This window comes from Brienomyrus brachyistius, chromosome 4 (assembly GCF_023856365.1).
Source record: "Brienomyrus brachyistius isolate T26 chromosome 4, BBRACH_0.4, whole genome shotgun sequence".
Taxonomy (NCBI): domain Eukaryota; kingdom Metazoa; phylum Chordata; class Actinopteri; order Osteoglossiformes; family Mormyridae; genus Brienomyrus; species Brienomyrus brachyistius.
In genome coordinates, this window is record NC_064536.1 from 2424802 (window position 1) to 2443417 (window position 18616).

Genomic DNA, 18616 nt, shown 5'->3' on the forward strand with positions numbered 1-18616 from the left:
TGCCTGCTACAGTAATTCAATACGGAAACACGTCCGACTGAACGGCACAGCCATAATCAAACAAATACCATTAGGCCGCAAATGTTGCAACTACATGTCATGTGACCAGCACATCTCAGACGGGTTAAGGCCTTTATACCGAGCTGAATTTCTTCACCGAAACAAAAAAAGAGAAATCTCAATTAATATATATCCACAAGGGGGCAGCAGAGACTAAAGAAACATCAACTTCTGCGTCATTGGAACGTCTGCAAAACCAGGTGTTTTTTTTTTTTTTTATAATTCCTACCATTTATTATACAACTGTAATCACAATCCATACAATTCCTTAGAGTATGAAGCAAATTAACAGACTGCTGTCCATATATTATTCTACTGTACTATATGTGTAGACAGAGGTTAGTTAAATATGCATCTAACAGTAACGCTAACCGCGCGATTCAGCTGTCATGTGATGGACACCAACAGTTGTGCCTCGCAGGTGCCGTTTAAAAAGTCCTCACATTGGAGTCTAAGAGGCGCGATTTTGACACTGACCTGTGTCACTTCACTGCTGCGTTGTTGCTGGTCCCTTTCTAGGCCTCTTCACTCGTTAGAAATGAGTTTGGTCACAAGACCTTTTTGTTTTCACTGACTTGCACCTGACAAGCTTTTATAGTTAATTTAACTGAAGAGTGAGAAGCGTGCGGTTGGACTCCACGGACTCCACAGCTGTGACTGGCAGGTCGCTGGTTCAAATCCCAGGCATGTAGTTAAAAAGTCTGGGCCCCTTCGATCTATTAGGGTATCCATGCCCCTAGCTGGCAGATTGATGCTGCCATTCAGTCCTCAGGCAAGACCCTAAAACAGACTGGTGCTGCCATTCAGTCCGCAGGCAAGACCCTAAACCAGACTGATGCTGTCCTTTTTGGTCCTCAGGCAAGACCCTAAACCAGACTGATGCTGCCATTTGGTCCTCAGGCAAGACCCTAAAACAGACTGGTGCTGCCACTCGGTCCTCAGGCAAGACCCTAAAACAGACTAATGTTGCCATTCGGTCCTCAGGCAAGACTCTAAACCAGACTGATGCTGCAATTTGGTCCTCAGGCAAGACCCTAAACCAGACTGATGCTGCAATTTGGTCCTCAGGCAAGACCCTAAAACAGACTGGTGCTGCCATTTGGTCCTCAGGCAAGACCCTAAAACAGACTGATGCTGCCATTCAGTCCTTAGGCAAGACCGTAAAACAGACTGATGCTGCCATTTGGTCCTCAGGCAAGACCCTAAACCAGACTGATGCTGCAATTTGGTCCTCAGGCAAGACCCTAAAACAGACTGGTGCTGCCATTTGGTCCTCAGGCAAGACCCTAAAACAGACTGATGCTGCCATTCAGTCCTTAGGCAAGACCCTAAACCAGACTGGTGCTGCCACTCGGTCCTCAGGCAAGACCCTAAAACAAACTGATGCTGCCATTCGGTCCTCAGGCAAGACCCTAAAACAGACTGATGCTGCCATTCAGTCCTCAGGCAAGACCCTAAAACAGACTGATGCTGCCATTCGGTCCTCAGGCAAGTGCTGTTACTAACATATCAATTAAGAACAAGCTAAGTCTGAGTTGCATACTGATCTCATGTTAATTTATCATTAATGAATCATGATGCATGTTTTATCTCAAGCAGTTAGTATTTGTTGCTATATCTGTTAATTCAGTAAACCTTTGTAAACTATTGAAGGAACTACTAAGTTATTGCTGAAAGAATAAGTCATGAGTAACACATGTGAAATACTCTCGTTCGTTCATCATTAATGAATCGTGACTCGTCTTATCTGAAGCAGCGACTATATCTGTTCATGATTTGTACTTCAGCAGTAACTGGCTTATTGCTAAGTAATTGGGTCCCGTCATGTAAACTGTTACCGATGGAAAAATGAGGATCCATGACTTACAAGGGAATCGAAGAAAAACCTTGAGTTCTTAGGAAATGGTCTTTTGTCCAGAATTGGCTGTCAGACCACAGCTTCTGTTTCATCAAGAATTCACAGTGTACATCTGGCTTCCACCCCCAGCAAGCTGCGTGCTGCTGGTGACTTGGCATGGAAACGTGTGCTGCTTTGTGTCGATTAGAGCTGGGTAATGACATTGTCGTGGTTCAGCCAAGGTGATTGTAGCTGCTGGAGTTGGTTCAAGGCCCAGAAAAATGCTAAGAACCCTCTAGACTAGGGTCACTGCTTGCTTGTCATTTGACAGCCTGCTTTCTACAGCAGAAAATTGTCCACCAGCAGAAGAACATTCACATTGATTTTACGGGTGTTTATGTTACTCGTTGATGTTCGAACTCTTATTGCTTTGGCAACATCTGCTGTTTGTAGAATTGCTGCTGGTCATCTACAGCAGTTCAGCAGTTTTGCAGCAGTGGTTTCTGTAAGCTCTGTGATCAAATGGATGGAAGGACTGGTTGCCAGTACTGCAGGAGTTATAACTGGTAAGCTCAGAGACAGTCTTCCATATCTGTCAAACAAAAGGGAGCCCTTTGTGGGTTTTGGAATAAGCTTGCCACTCTTTCTGAGCCTCTGAGGTTGCCATACCCTAATGCGACATCGATCAACATTGATTTTGTTGTTAGGTGGTTTTTCTTGCCTTTAAGATGCTGGTGGCATATTTCAAGGTTATTACCCAGACTGGAGCTGGGATTAACCTGCTTAAGTGGTGGGCGTGTGTTTCATGGTGAAATGTTATACCTACAGATCCTGAAAAAAATGTATATATCTGGAGGGACCCCTTAGATGTGGAGCGACCCTGGTCGCATGGATGTGGAGCTCTTCTTTAATCAGGATAAGCGTAGGTTACCCCAAGCCTCATGACTAGGCTTCCCAAAAAGCATATTGCGACAACACAACACGGCACTCCACCTGGTTATGAAAAAATTAAACCCCTTTATTGTGTTTTTTTTTATATATAAAAGAAATACAAAACAGAAACATTGACACAGAAAAGCAAAGAACAATGGAATGGATGCAAACAACGGAGCCTACGGCAGCTCCGCCTTGTCAGCGGCCTCGGCGTGGGCCCCGGTCTCGGGCCCCCCAGGCGTGAGCAGCGTCCTGCGATTGTAGTGTCCCTTCATGATCCCAGAGTTGTTGTTCTCATTGAGGATCTGCTTCTGTTTCTGCCGGTTCAGCGACTGCACTAGGCCCAGCACCACGGCGGCCAGAGAGTACTGACCCGTGAGCTTACGTGGCTGCAAGATGAGCGGGTTGGGCTGCACCCGGCCCAGCAGGAAGTGCGTGCGGATCTTGCCCTCCTGCTCGCTGATGCCCTTGACGTAGATCTCGCCGCGGTATTCGAAGGCGAAGCCTCGCTCCTTCAGGATGAGGAACGTCTCCTCAGGCACTTGGATCTTGCCACTGACGCCGGTGCTGTCCATGCGACTCGCCAGGTTAACCGTCTTGCCCCAGATGTCATACTGGGGCTTCTTGGCACCGATCACCCCCGCCACGACCGATCCATGTGCAATGCCTGAAGAGAGAACGAGTGAAACACTGGTGAGGATGGTGTGACCGAACAATGTTCTCAACAAACACACAGAGTGAGCAGGTTGACACTGATGCTAAATTTAATCTAGCCTTGACATCATACTAAGTAGAGTTACGAACCAATTTCCCCAACACGAAATATTTCATGCAAATATGTCACCAACTAAAACAGGACGAAGACACAGAATCATGACTTCATGTGGCCAAATGTGAGCAGTCTCCCGGTTAGGATATTACCAATCCGCAGCTCAAAGTTGTTGAAGGAGTGCTTGTTAATCTCTTGGATGCTTTCGTTTAGAGCAATGGCAAAGTCTGCCAGGGCACACAGGTGGCCCCACTTGTCCTCACATTGCTGCCCAACAATGGAAAAATAAGGAGAAGAAGAATCATTTATGTTTAGAGGGCTCAACATCATTTTCACTGTGAAAAAGAAGCAAAATTATGCCTGATATATTATTTCGTTCATTCGCTGTCCCACCTGTTTCTCAGGGGACAGCCCCGAAACTGCCATGTATGTGCTGCCGATAGTTTTTATCTTCTCGATGTCTTGAAATCGATCTTCTCCAAGCAACTGGGAACACAGAGGAAACAAGGGTAGGAATGACTAATGAGAAGGCAGTAGGCTAACTGAAGAGTTCTAATATCCTCAAAAGTAATGTTTGAATAATGCAAACGGAGATACTGGAGATACTGGAAACAGCACATCAGTAATATATGGAGCAGATCCTGAAGCAGGTGCTGAAGACCTTCATGTTGGTCTCCATTGCTTGTACGTAGGTTCAGACATCAAGCTTATCAGTCCACATTCAGTTGCCCGTTGTCCGATTAAGCCCAGGCTCTGATAATACACTCCACTCCTCCTACTTTTGACAGTGATTTCCTTTCCTTCCAGAGATTTGAATGGTGCTGGTTTTGTACTGAGGACCGCAACAGGATATAACAGCTTCGCCATGCTGGGGGAGGCAGTCTCCATAAATCAAGAGGTTTAAGTTTGGCCATCAGGTTCCTGGGATCGTTTGACGCTCGGCTCATCTTGTCCTTGTGACGGGTTTCCGGCTCAGTGGCAGATGGTCTCAGACTGTGTTCTTGAATCTAAAGTGCCTTTTGAAAACTGAATCTGGGATTACAATCGAGAAAGAGCCTGTTCTGGCTTTCCTCATGCATTCATGGCCCAGCCAGCTGAAGGGGCTGGAAGATGGAGTTTATCACCGCTATTAGGAAGTCACCCAGCAAGGACCTCACTGCCTCGGCTGGACAGCGGGACATAACGTGCTCTACGCATGTCCCTACGCTGTTCCACACTGACATATCCAAAGACTACATTTAGCATTTTTATTTTCGTAATTGAGCCCAAAAAAGTCTGTGAAGTGATAGTCATCTAAGTCGACTAAAGCTGAATAAGCTTAGCGTGCTACATGCTAATTTTTTCCGTATACCTGGACAGCTCAGCATAGACAGGTTGGCTGATCGGGACGAGGACCCCTGAAATATGGCATCAAATGCATCAAAAGAGCGAGTGCCATATCAACCACACGGCCTTGGCTGCCTCTGAAAGCCCTTTATCAGACAGCACAGATTCATCAACCTCATGCTTTCTGAAGATTTAGATATAATCTCCTCATTGGTTACACTTTTGACAGGCAGTGAGCCACACGTGTAACTCATTGTTCACACTTGCCTACATTTTGTGCAAACCAGTAACCCTTACATGTAACGTTACATATAACGGATATAACTTTAATTTATAAGCCTCAATGGTATCGTCTTCTAATCCTCAGTCCAGGGGGCGACAGCCGGCAGGATCCGGTTTAGCAGTACATACCATAGTGAATCAATTCAATCAAGCTTGTTCAGCTATAATATTCATTCAAAATAGTTCATTGATTTGGTCAAGTCTGATACTCCCCTTAAATACTTCTTTTGCTCAGTATTTTCGGTATGTTCTTAGACATATAATAAAATGGATTTAAAAAAATATATTAAACTGTAAATTAAATTTGTTACAAAATTATACATTATTAAAGTACTATATATTTCTTATATCTTATACATCTTTTATATGAAATCACATATTACACATGTTATAATTAGATATCGTTCATGAAAGACACAGGCTTTAGTACGCGGGAAGCACCTCGTCAAAGTCGGCGATGATCTCGTTGAGGAGACGCAGGCATTCAACGCCCTGGTTGTTCATCTCCGTTTGCGAGTAAAAGTCGGCAAATCCTGGGATGGAAGCAAACATGACCCCCACTGCATCGTAGGACTGGGAGTACAGCTCCTGGGAACAGGACAAGACTCTCATCATCATCATGTTTCCAGTGTTCGCCTTGTAAGAGACAGACTTTGGGCTGCTAGGCATTATCCAGCCAGCAGAGGGCAATGTTTTTCTTCCACTGTCAGTAAACAGAAACAAACAGAAACGTTCTATTTCAGCTTATTAATGATTAATTTGTAATCTGTGTCAAAATTAGCAGAATTTCTTATACTAATTGTGGCTGCATGTATAATTAGGTATTTAACCATGAAAAATACAGCTTTTTAAAGAACCAGAGCAAATTGAAGGATGTAAATAATGACAATTACTGCCATTAAATACATAACTCCCTAAATTTACACTTTTAAAAATTTGCACACAACACGACGTAAAGATGGTTTGCTCTATATATTGCTATCAGTTCTCTCAAAAAAACTGTTTCCGAAGTCAGTGATTTTTTTATATCCAATAATAATTTTTAATTACTAAGGTTTTTGATTGAATTTTCTCTCTAGTTTAAACGGCCATTATAATGTGCCTGTCCTAAATGCTCTACTTATCCGTCAGCTTCCGTTTTTTTGTCCAGGAGAGTGCAAATGTGTGTGTTCTTTATGGATTTATAAATACTAAGATGACGCACGGAGCGGTGCTGAACGCTTTACAAGGTTTTATTTTAATAGCGCTGACTGTGGACGGGCATTGTGCTTGCGCGAGGTGTCTGCGCGCGCGCTCCGGCTCCCTGGCCATTTCCCGTGTGATTAATACACATCATAACCGCCTGATTATAGTATTCCCACAGCCTCCGTCAATGGGCGACCTTGAGCGTCCCAGCAGTGTGCCTGTCACCTGATGGCCAACTCGTGAATTTAAAGAAAGAGGAAAACATCCATGCCGAGCAAAACACTGAGAGAACACTTTGTCCACTCTCCGCTTTACACATAAAGTCGCCCGAAGGCCAGTTATTGTTCATTGTATGATGTCTCTTCGTGGTTTATGGAACCATTAATTCGGGCTATCTACAATATTGCACCTGCGATGAACTGGCACAATATATCATTTCTGAACGGCAACAAAGGAACCATTTCTCTTCGGTATCTTGACGCTGCGCAAAACTGTCCTATTTATATGAAAAACCCTTGTGATGTATCATTTCATTAATCATGATACTCGAAACAACCAAACAGGGGACAGTGAGCTCCCGATACGGGACTTCGTCCACATGGATTTGTCCCCAGTGCGCATGCTCGCGATCGCTATGTTACGCGCAGCCTTCCTACTCATTAGCATAGCGCGCGGGCCTTTACCTCGTTGTCCCGATCTTTCTCCAGGAAGTGCCTGGCCACGTGGCTGGGCAGGATGTTCCTCAGCATGTTCTCGTTATGTTCCCTTAGCTCCTTCATCTCGTTGATCTCCTCTTTGGCTTGCACTCGCCACAGGAAGTCAAGGCGTGCAGTGTACTCCAACTATGTATATATATATATACACGTGTACAAAATTATTTTTTGTCTTCAGTGTCATCTTGTGCTATCAGTTATGCTATTAGCAACGTTTAAAATGCATTAGCAATTAACAAATGCAAATCAAGTTTGAAACAACAAATGTATCACAATGGAAGTTTTGCTGTGCTATCAAAGTTTTAATTAAATTCAGTAAATAACGGATTTATGGTTAATCTGGATTAACAATGAAAACAAGTTACATTACAAGCAAGTGATAGGGTGTTTAAATAGGAAATGCTATAATTATGATGAAAAGAAAAGTCCTGAAACTGAAAAAAATAAATCATATGTTGCTCATTTGTTTTCAATAAATAAAGAAGTTTGATCCTTTATATTTTTCAAGTGAGAGCTAATTTTAATTTGGATTAAAATTACCGAAATTGTTTAAAGATTCTTGATAGGGGGTGACATGATGGTGTAGTGGTTAGCACTGTTGCCTCACACCTCTGGGACCCGGGTTCGAGTCTCCGCCTGGGTTACATGTGTGTGGCGTTTGCATGTTCTCCCCATGTCGTCGTGGGGTTTCCTCTGGGTACTCCGGTTTCCCCCCCACAGTCCAAAAAACTGTGGAGTTATTAAATTGCCTGTAGGAGTGCATGTGTGAGTGAATGGTGTGTGAGTGTGCCCTGCGATGGGCTGGCCCCCCATCCTGGGTTGTTCCCTGCCTCGTGCCCATTGCTTCCGGGATAGGCTCCCCCGCGACCCAGTAGGATAAGTGGTTTGGAAAATGGATGGATGGATGGATGGATTCTTGATATTCCTAAGGTAAACTTAATTTTGTAACGTTTGCTATACCGTGGGTGGCGCAGCGGCTCAGCGGGTAGGATTGTAGTTCATGGGGTCTGAATACTGTGTCCATGTGGGCCTTGCTTTCTCCCTGGGCTTGTGGAGTAGCAATACGTGTCTCCTGAGTCACTTGGGATTTCCTCCAAGCTCAATCATAAACCGTAGTTGGGAGATGTTTCAGTGGATGGTATGACTGTGTGTGTCCTGTGATGGAGTGCCATCCCACACAGGGTGTATCCCGCACCGAGCCCTGCGCTGCCTGGGATAGGCTCTAGACCCCCTCTGTAAGTGGTTGGAACATGGATGGATGGATCAAAATGCCATTATCCCTTACATAAGCATGATACAACAGACAGATTAAATGACGTCAATGCAGTCTAAAAGTGAGAGACGATGTGTTTACATTGCATTTATATAGCAGAGCCTTGCATCCTAAGCGACATGCATTTTTCAGAACACGGGGTCAGCCAATTGCTGTAGCAGTTGGGGGTTAAAAGCCTTGCTCAAAAGCCTGGCTGTTAAATCACTCTGCCAACCCTGGGAATAAAACCAATGACCTTCTGATCACAAGAAAAGCATCTTAACCCACTGAGCCACACACTACCCACAGATTTAATGCATTTAGTTTTTTCCCCATAATTCCACTGGGCATAGATATTCCAAAGAGCATAGATCCAAAAAATACTGCCTGGGTTTCAGAAGGTGTCAAGGTTCCATACTGGGGGTACTCAAAGTGACAGTATGGGAGGAATTAAAGGCTAAAAATTGGTTGGGTGTCTGTATCAAAGGGTTATGTTCGCCCATAGCCCCCGTGTGACAGGAATAAAGCAGGTTCTGACACCAAACACCTGAGTCAAACACCTTTCATTCCAGCCACCCTCAATTCCACCCCCACTCTGAGAGTGCTCTCTGATCACCCAGCAGCCTGCACCTCTCGGCAGCATCTCACAAGCAAACCCCATGTAAAAAAAAAAAACAAAAACGCACACATATTCCACGGGAAAGATATGTGCATTTGCGGCACCGAAACGGACGGTGGATTTTAGAGCTGTTTTGGTTCATCTAACCCACGTGGAAGTTCCCAGGCTGCACTTTTATCCCGGTTTAGCCACTTCGCCGGGCCGTGGACAAGAAACAGTTACTTAGCTCTTTGCATAACGTGTAATTAAGTACCGATCCAGTCGGTTCAGCATTTCAGTCGTATCCATGGCCTCCAGAGACAACTAAATTGCAGAGCAGAAAAGCAGACACATTTAACCAGAGTCACGACGGCTCCAGCCCAACTGTCTGGTCGACTCAGGGGTCTGAGATGTACTCAGGGTTTGGGGAATCGGGAGACACCTTGAGAGGTTTAATGCCGTGAAATCCCTTAATGGCGTCAGCTTAACAGTAATTGTGAACAATGTGCGTTAATCTCAGTGTCGTTAATATCGTAAATCCTTTATGTCTCGTCGCTAGATCAAAATGGCGTAGCCACAATTGAGCAGTGGACCAGTCATTATAGAAGCCCCCCCCCCCCCCCCCACATCATTAACCTCCATTAAAGCTCTCACACATAGCTGCACTGCCTGCCGATCGATGGATGGAGGACAGTTCGCTTAAAGTGCGATGCTTCTGCTACTGCTAGCTTTCCCCATTTCTTCAGAATTTTTTTTCCAATTACTTTCATCTCATTGCCAGATGGAATCTAAAGGGGGGGGGCACCGGACATGCTGATGCTGACAGCTGGTGACATTTCATAGTAATATGTTTTTATGATATAAATCCCACTCTCCATCCGTAGCCCCCAGGTACTCCACCGCTCTCTGGCCACCCCCTTGATGACATTTTACGATATGAGCCTGCGAGCAGGAGCGATACGCACCGGCAGAGAATTTCACGGTAAAAGTCCGATTTTTGGCATTAAATGACTGCACAAATATCAACCTTTAGTTACTTCGTACTTCTTATACCAACAGCTACAAAAAATATTCTTAAAAATGGCTTCAGGGTCTGAACCCACCAGCGTCAATACTGATTCGCGGAGCCCTGGTTACTGTGATCTTCTGCAGTTACTGCAACTTGGAAGGGATGAGATGGCAGCATCATGTAATGATGTAGTCATTTTAATCGTGGGCTCAGAAGGTCCACAGCACTGGACGCCTACAACTCAGCATCGATCCTTTCTGCTTTTGTTGATAAAATTAATCAAAATGCAAATTAAGTACAAATCATTTTATGCTGGTTGCTGGAATCAAAGACTAATGTTGACATTTTGAAAATACTGTAGCGTGTTAATAGTCTTTAAAAAGTTTTTCAATAAAAAGTAATTAAAATAAAATTAAATACTGAAGTAAAAAAAAAATTTATAATTGGTTTTCTTCTTTATTCTCCCAGCAGGTTCAAAAGCGCGACTGGAGCCGTCTGTCTTTGACATAAGCGGGTTTGCTGTGACCGTGAGCTAATTATCTGAGCACAGAACCAAGCAAAGGCTCAAGAATGATCAGAGGCTCTCTTTGAGAGCAAGAGAAGCTGCTCGGCTGGTCGCCGATTCACCCCTGTTGGCCTCATGCAGGAGAGGCGCAGGGCCAGTTTGTCAGTCAAAATTATTTTTGAGTCACCGTGTCAACAAACATGACATATTCCCAGATGTTCTCCCTTAAATATCAGGCAGACAGAAGCTGAAAACATAAGTTAAATAAAGAAAACCATAGAAAGCCAATAGCTAACAAAAATGATACAGCTCAATGCAGAGAACATAGATAATGAAGGTGCACCATATATAATATCTCTATAGTGTATCATCACAAGAGAAGTGCTGACCGTTCTGGTAATCCCAAGCGAGGGTGATATATAAACACTCAAACACTGTATCAACTCCCAAGCACCGTATAACCTTTCACTGCACCACTACCCACACACTGTACTAACAACCAAACAGTGTACAATCACTCACTGCACCAGTAACCACACATTGTACATGTACAGTACTCGCCGCACCAGCACAACACGCTTTATAAGTACTTCACCAACATCATCGCATTCTTTCAACAATCAAACATGGTACACACATTCACTGCACCGGCCCCACACACTGCACCAGGACCCACGCACTGCAAAAATAACCAAACAGTGCAGTCACTCACTAGACCAGTCACACACTGCAAAAACAACTGCACATTGTACAGTCACGCGTTGCACTAGTACTCACACGCTGTACGAGTGCTCACTGCACCAGAACCCAAGCACCAACACACTTTTGTGCTATAGTTTTACCTGTTGTCCATGGTAAAACACAGCCAGTAGAAACATTGCCATCAAAAGAAGCGAGGTCTCCTTGGTCCCCAGAAAATTTTTCCTGGAACAAATGGAGGCAGACATGCACATTACCATTTTTCATAGTCAAGAAACGACTGCACACATTTAGTTAATGTAGTAGCCATTTAATTTTTGCATCGTTTATCTTTTGTCTAACATAAAATGTCATTGATAAAGCATTTCTAGAAAGATGTCAGTCAGTAGTTGAGGTACCATAAAAGCTTCTCTATGCTGAGCTGCATGCACAGGGCGAAGTAACAGAGATCATTCATTGTTTTGAAAGCAATTTATTGAGTGGAAAATCCTCTACAGCTCCTTAGAGAAGAGAAGGGATATTTACGGTGTTTGCATTCGGGCTGCTTCTTAGACACATGCAGTGATTATTTGTGTATTTTTAGGGACCTGGGGGCACCAGCTGTTCTCGTCACGACCAGAAATCGTCTCCTGCGGCACCTCGCCGGGTAGATGGCGGAGGGGGGGGCCGTCATTGTGGTTTGTCGTGCGGTAATAAATGGCAAGCAGCTGTTTGTAAGGGAGATAATGGCATCCTGTCATGGCGATGTGGGGGGTGGAGGGGGGGCATGAAACTCACTCGCCATTGTGGTGAACGGTGTCGTAGCGTACAAAGAGTGAGGTGTAGAAGGCTTCGGTGAGCAGTGAGTAGATGGCGATCATGACGAGCAGGATGGCCAACTTGAGCACGGAGTTGAGGCGCAGGAACACGGCGCAGGTCACCATGGCCAATACGCCAGTGAAGACAAAGTACTGACGGGTAAAGACACGAGGGAGACAGATGGCAAAGGTGAACAGGGTGCGTGGTTCGTGATTCTTATGGCAAATCGATGATCACTGGAATACTGTGCTGTGAGCAATCACTGTAAATCTCAGAGAGTCCACAAGCTCCGGGAAAAGGGGCTATTGTTGTTGGAGACCTCGTGGGAGTCATCCAGTTAACGACTCGGAGTAAAATAGCTGCGTCCAATCAGGAGGAGAAGCAGTCGTATAAATTATGACATCATGGTCCCAGCTGCAGCTTAAAAAGGCTTAAAATGAAATACAGCAGATTTTTGAACGTTGAACTTGATTGTATTTGGGGAAAAAAAACAGAAAGCTATTTTCTTTAAAGTTTCTGTTAAGACTGTCTTCAAGAACAGAGACAGTCATTTGATTTAAAGTACTTCTCTCATTCATGTGATTTTCAGCCTCAAATAAAGTCATCAGTTGACATATACACAGCTCGGCGTACCTCAGGGTAGAAGCAGATGTCGGGTATCGAGGTTGATGCGTTGAATGTCTGGTTCCGGAACGTGCTAGACTTGTCGAAATCACACCAAAGCTGGACGTCACAGGAGAGAGGGAGACGAGTTGGACGGTCACACTTCAGAGAAAGCAGGGGGGAGCGAGGCATCGCATGGAGAGATCACAGGCCCCTGAGATGAGAGGGTCCCCGCGGCGTGGAAGCGTGTACACTGAGGTGTTCGATCAGCGGTTACCGGCAATGACGCTCTGTCCTGCCCCATCAGAGGACGGAGCTAACGATGCAGGCTGACCATGCAAAATTGGAGTGATTTGGAGGAAATTGACTTTTCTCTCCGGCTACTAAAAGAAAACGCTGATGTGAAGGAGTTGAGGGATTAAGTCTATTCTTTTCGTGATGGGCATTTTTCTGACGGCTGCCTGGTCCCTCCTTTTGTGCTCTGTGCTGACAGACAGTCCAATGATAATGCTGCAATCTGATATTCTGTTACTATGTTTTGAAACTATATTGAGATTTAATCGATGTCAGCCATTGACTCTGGTAGCCTGTGATCTCAGGAATTCGATATTGGAGAGGTTTTTTTTTCAGTATGGATATTAATAACATTGACTGTGGAGTAAAATGCACTGTTTCCTTTCATCGAAAACAAATATTACATGACTTTATAAAGCAGGATTATAAATATATCTGAGAGTATCTACATTTGGACCTGTGAATGTGATTTGCAATCGCATGTATAAATCAGAAAATTCTTTGGAAAATAAATGATGACTAACACCTTACGCCACCTGCCAGCATCAGTCTGCAAATTTCCATTGATGACTGACTGTCCAGCCCACTTACGATATTAATCATGGCAGCCAGGAAGTTGATGAGGATGGAGACGAAGACGATGACATTGCGGGCCATGTAGGTCTCGTTGATCCAGCAGCAGGCCTGCCGAAGTACCAGGGGCAGACACTTATAGTCCTCGGCCGTGGTGACCAGGACCAGTGCCGAGTGCAGCATGATGAGGACGGAGAACTGGATCACCATGGTTACCATCCTGTCGACACGTGAAACATATGAAATACGGTTAGATACACTACCGACACCACAATCTGCTCTAACACTAAACAGTAAAGGAATACGTCGCATCCAAGATTGACTAGGGTCAGGTTCAATCATCAAATTGCCAAATAATCTACAACTCCATCCTCTATAAATGAAAACACACAATTTGTGCTTTACCACTTAAATCAAATCAACCAGTAACAAACTCCCCGTTACCGTCATCAATGGTCCACCAAAGAACACTCAATTTTTCTTTTTTTGTTTTAACGTTAAAATGATCCTGTACAGCAGGGCTGCTTATTCCTGCTCCCGGAGATCTACCCCCCTGCAGAGCTATGGTACAGTCCTAATCTAACACACCTGATACAGATAATCAGGCGGTTCAGCAGCATCTCAGTACTGAAGGGCCTGATTATCTGTATCAGGTGTGTTAAATTAGGGCTGTACCTAAGCTCGGCAGGGGGGTAGAGCTCCAGGGGTGGGCATGAGCACCCCCGCTATAGAGAAAGAGATTCCCTGCTTCTCAGCAGCAAACTACAGTATAAAATTTAAATATATTCATATGTGATCTTACCAGATTTGAAGCAGAAAAATAAAACAGAGAATATTAAACGTGTCTTATTTCTAGGTGTACTTGATGTGAAAATGCAATGAAAGACTCCTATGGCTTCTAAAAAATACTTCAGTCAATGTATTCAGATCTTAAGTGATATATACAGTGTTCATGGATGTCTGCTCGGAGAAACAATCACAGCCATGAACTTAGTATGTAAATAATGAAGTGAAACGTATTCTTTGAATACTGGGAACGTTAACTGGGGAAGCTGGGGCCTTTCCCATAAACCATTTCCGTACAGTGCTTTGGAATCTGGCAGTCGCTTCCCACTCAACTTCTTCCATTACCTGGATGAGGGAAGCAAGCTCTGGATGGCTGTGATGAATATGAGAACGATGAAAGCACAGACCAGGTTGGACTTGAAGACCTCATCTCTCATCTGGGAGTACTGCGGGAGGGGGCAGGGGGAAAGGGTTCAGACAGGCAAGACAGGTTCGAGAGGCTGAGGTAGCCGCCGGCCACCCGCATCCCACAAACACACAGTCACGGACATGCTACGTCCACAGGCAAAGGTGCAGAGAGCGTGGGCCATTTCTGGGCCCTTGAGGATGGCACAGGAGGCTTGTTTCTCAATACCAAGAACGCAAAGATCGTACTTGTGGTCCTGGCAAAACCAGGCCTGCTAACTTGCCTCCCAAGACCGAACTTGGGGCGCAGTGAAGCATGGGATTGGTCTCCTTTGCCGAGAATGCAATCGATGTATCCTTGATTTTTACCTTCTTCCATGCTTCTGCTCTTGAGTATTGGAACTGGCCTTTGGCAATGGGAGATGACGTCAAATGGGAATGCGAGAACACAAGTATGGTCAAGTATGCGTATTGAGAAACGACCCAGGTGTTGGCCAGAGCTGGTCTGAGGTTTATCTCATCAGAACCAGACGTCCCAAAAAATACTGCCATCCCCAGCAGCCCGTTTTGACCAGCTCTCTGCCTCTTTTAGAGAAGGGTACTGGGAAATTAGCAAGAGGATATGTCAGTAACAGCTACGCCAAAATAAGGAACTGGAACACCAAGTGGCGGGACATTAAGCAGAACCAAACCAGATGGGGGCTGAAAACCAGTTTGAGATGGGTAACCCAAGAGAAGGAAACAGGAAGTAGTCAATTCAAATCAAAATATAAGGGTGCAAACAGACTCACTCGTTTAACAAAAAGGGGAAACAAACTGCAAAGAAACAAAATGAATTTCAAAAAGCTGAAAATCTTTCAACAATACTTGTAGGACATTGAGTCCACAGCATACGTTTGGTCATGAGTAAACTAAAGTCAATTCTGTATCGCTTAAACATCCAATAAGCATTGCAATTTGAGCAAAATGACTATTAGTATTTCAAAATCAGAGTCCATTTGGTTTACGTATTATGTATACATGTATAATTGTACATTTCAATGGTTCTTATCCAATGATCACATTCCACCAATCAAATGCATTCCAAAACGTAAACCTCAGTGTTACATATCGAGGAATGAGGTGTTTACTGTTATGCTGAAACTCCTCTGACTCCCTGTACTGCCTGCCTGTGCATCTTGTGACTATCATGATAAACACCCAGGAGAACCAAAGGTCACACCATGCGAACAGCAGGCAAGATCCGTCACAAGGTTCATGGTTATTTCTGGGAGCTGAGGAAGAACCTGCCATTTCAGTTTAATTATACAATGGTTCACAATCTTCTTTGTTTGGATTTGTGTCATGTGGCCCCCCCCAATAAAAAAATCCAAAAAGAAAACGAAAGCATTGTCTGTTTCTTCTGAATGTTGCTACACGGAGCCTTCGTGGTCCAGAAATCGCCGTGCATGTTCTCACTTTCAACAAATCAACGATTTTTGGAACTATCCTGGAATGTTCGACAGGCATTTGGTGAACTATTTTAACTGCGACTGCTGGCACGCAAATGCGTTTAATGTAATTAAGACAATAGCAAGTGTGACATCTGAGGTATCTGAATTACACATTGTGTCGACTTCATGTGTCGTAACAGAAGAGCCTGTTTAGGTTGGAAGAGCATTTGATCATTTTGGGAGTCTGACGATCCTTCAGCTTACTCATGATAAAAGTATGGTAGACCAATTTTTCTTCTTTTCAAGTTTGTTTATTATATATAGATATATTTTTTTTCCGTATCTCATAGAGAAAGACCCAGCTACCTTTTCCTCCAGGCTGGAGTCTTTAAACATCAGTGAGAAAGGCTTGATATGCTCTCTTCTCAATTTATCGCCACTCCGTAAGTCGATGGTGTTCTCTATTCGCTTGTTAATTTCCTCAGGACCAGACTGGACATGCAAAGCTTGTGCGAGATGGTTTGGAAGCAGATTTATTGAGTTTCTCGTAAGTGCAGCCAGAGTCTGGGGGAAGGCACATGCAGAGAGAGTAAACCTGCTTGTCCCCGTCCGGGACAGACACAAGGCAACGCTCTAGATCAAAGACTCACTCATGACATCGCATGCAAATCCCAACCATTCACTCGAGGGTCTTTGAGACGCAGTCGATGGCGGAAATACTTACTCACTCAAAATTACGGTAACAATGGCGATCAATCAAACGTTCAAATAAAAAAAAGTATATATGCGCAAACGAAATAATAATGTTAATGATCATTAATGGTAGCAAGCAAAGACATAACAAAATAACAATAAATGATTACGTTTGAAGACGGACAGAAGATCTATTCATCTAGATTGAAACCGCGTGACATGCAGTTGCCATCTGAAAATTCCCACAAGTACGAGGTCGCATGCTAAGTTCGTTAGCGTAGCCATATAGCTCGGCTACTCAGTCACACAGAGCCCTGGTGTTTATTGATGGAAATCCACATTTCTGAAGGCAGAAAATACAATCAATGCATATCACTGCTTCCAGTTCTACCACTACTAAAAAATAATACTTAAAAATCCAATTTACATGCTACTGAAATCCAAGGAAAGCTTTTGACAGAAATGTGTTAATTTAGCTGCTTTGTGTCAGGAGTATAACACCCTTTAGTGTAGATCTGAGATGTTGAATTGGTCTTATCAGGCTGATTAGTACCTCTCTGCTTGGTGATTAAAATTCATTCCACTATGAATGTTGGGGGTTTTGTGTATAATGTCCTAACCAGCCCGATTCTCCAGGAAAAAAAAAACATATATATCCCATACATGAATTGACCATTAATACACAAATGTACCTGTGACTTTCTTCCAATCCCTGCCCTACAGGTTATGACTCCATGCCTTCCTGGGGTACATGTTACAGAACAAATTGAGAAGACCCTATTACGAATGAGATACCACACAAAGGTGATCTGATTTTCTACTAAAGATAGAGACAATCAGTGTTAATTACTGCCATCAGTTGAATTGCTTTGTTGCAGTGTTAAAGCTCCAATTAAGTCACCTGGAAAAATTCAGTAATGGACTGTATTGTAGTACTCTGGATACTTCTCAATGTGACATGGAGTAGTTATTAGGTATTTCTTCAGTTCTGCTTTCCTGTTTTATTCCCAATGCCGCAGTAAAATGGATTCCCATGGATTTCTGATATGAGCAAACTTGTGATTGACCATGATTGCATGTACGGTATATGATATCCAAAGTCATCCTAAAAATAGTCACTAGAAATTAGACACCCCAGTAGTGCTGCCACAGTTATTCAATTACAATCTGATAACTCAATTATTAAAAAAACATGAATTAAAATTTCCCTTCTCGGCCACTCGGCGATTTGGTGGAAGGGAGACGGTGCATAGCGGATAAGTGTCTAAATAAAGAGTAAAAGCTGCAGTTCTGTGGAAGCAAGTAAATTAAACATGAATGACAATGCCGGCGTCTGTCGGTATTGCAGATTAGAACATAAAAATCACCACAGCAAGTCCGCAATGCAAATACAACCTAAAGACTCGCCCAATAATGGGAGGTTAACCATAGATATGCGCCACTGACCTTCTCATAGTAGCTTTACCTGTCTTCGTCATCGCCTTCACTTAAATTATTTTGCTTAATTTACTTTCCATTTCCATTCCTGTATATCAAATCAATCGCTGCTAAAACATTTTAACCTTGTCCCTTATCCACGTCTTCGTACATAATATGGTACATTATAACCACGTGATTTTTGATAATTATTATTACTAATTATTATTTCCAATTATTTTTAGTTATTATTATTATTATTATTAATAATAATAATAGTAGTAGTATACGTATTATTCTGTTCTTGTATTGTGTGTTATAGGACTGAACAACAAGGGAACAGTTCACGCCAAAATATTTGAGGTTTAGATTGAGTGTGTATATATATATGGACCTGAAGACCTCATCTCTCACCTTGCCCCCCTCCCCCAGGTAATTTTCTGTATG

At 43.6% G+C, this 18616-nt stretch overlaps 1 protein-coding gene across 2 annotated transcripts in view; it reads right to left on the bottom strand.

Annotated features, from left to right (window-relative positions):
- Positions 1 to 2916: 2916 nt before the first annotated feature.
- adcy8 (adenylate cyclase 8 (brain)) overlaps positions 2917 to 18616 on the bottom strand; it is a 41926-nt gene continuing 26226 nt past the window's right edge. Inside the window, exons 8-18 of one of the 2 annotated variants that reach the window (XM_049011522.1) lie at positions 16427 to 16624; positions 14568 to 14668; positions 13455 to 13656; positions 12600 to 12689; positions 11946 to 12118; positions 11312 to 11393; positions 7076 to 7234; positions 5649 to 5795; positions 3993 to 4085; positions 3752 to 3866; positions 2917 to 3497 (exon numbers count right to left, since the gene is read on the bottom strand). In XM_049011522.1, the coding sequence (XP_048867479.1) occupies positions 3010 to 3497; positions 3752 to 3866; positions 3993 to 4085; positions 5649 to 5795; positions 7076 to 7234; positions 11312 to 11393; positions 11946 to 12118; positions 12600 to 12689; positions 13455 to 13656; positions 14568 to 14668; positions 16427 to 16624 (1848 nt within the window). In that variant the 3' untranslated portion in view covers positions 2917 to 3009. The remainder of the gene's footprint in view (positions 3498 to 3751; positions 3867 to 3992; positions 4086 to 5648; positions 5796 to 7075; positions 7235 to 11311; positions 11394 to 11945; positions 12119 to 12599; positions 12690 to 13454; positions 13657 to 14567; positions 14669 to 16426; positions 16625 to 18616) is intronic. The other variant, XM_049011523.1, reaches the window with a different exon arrangement.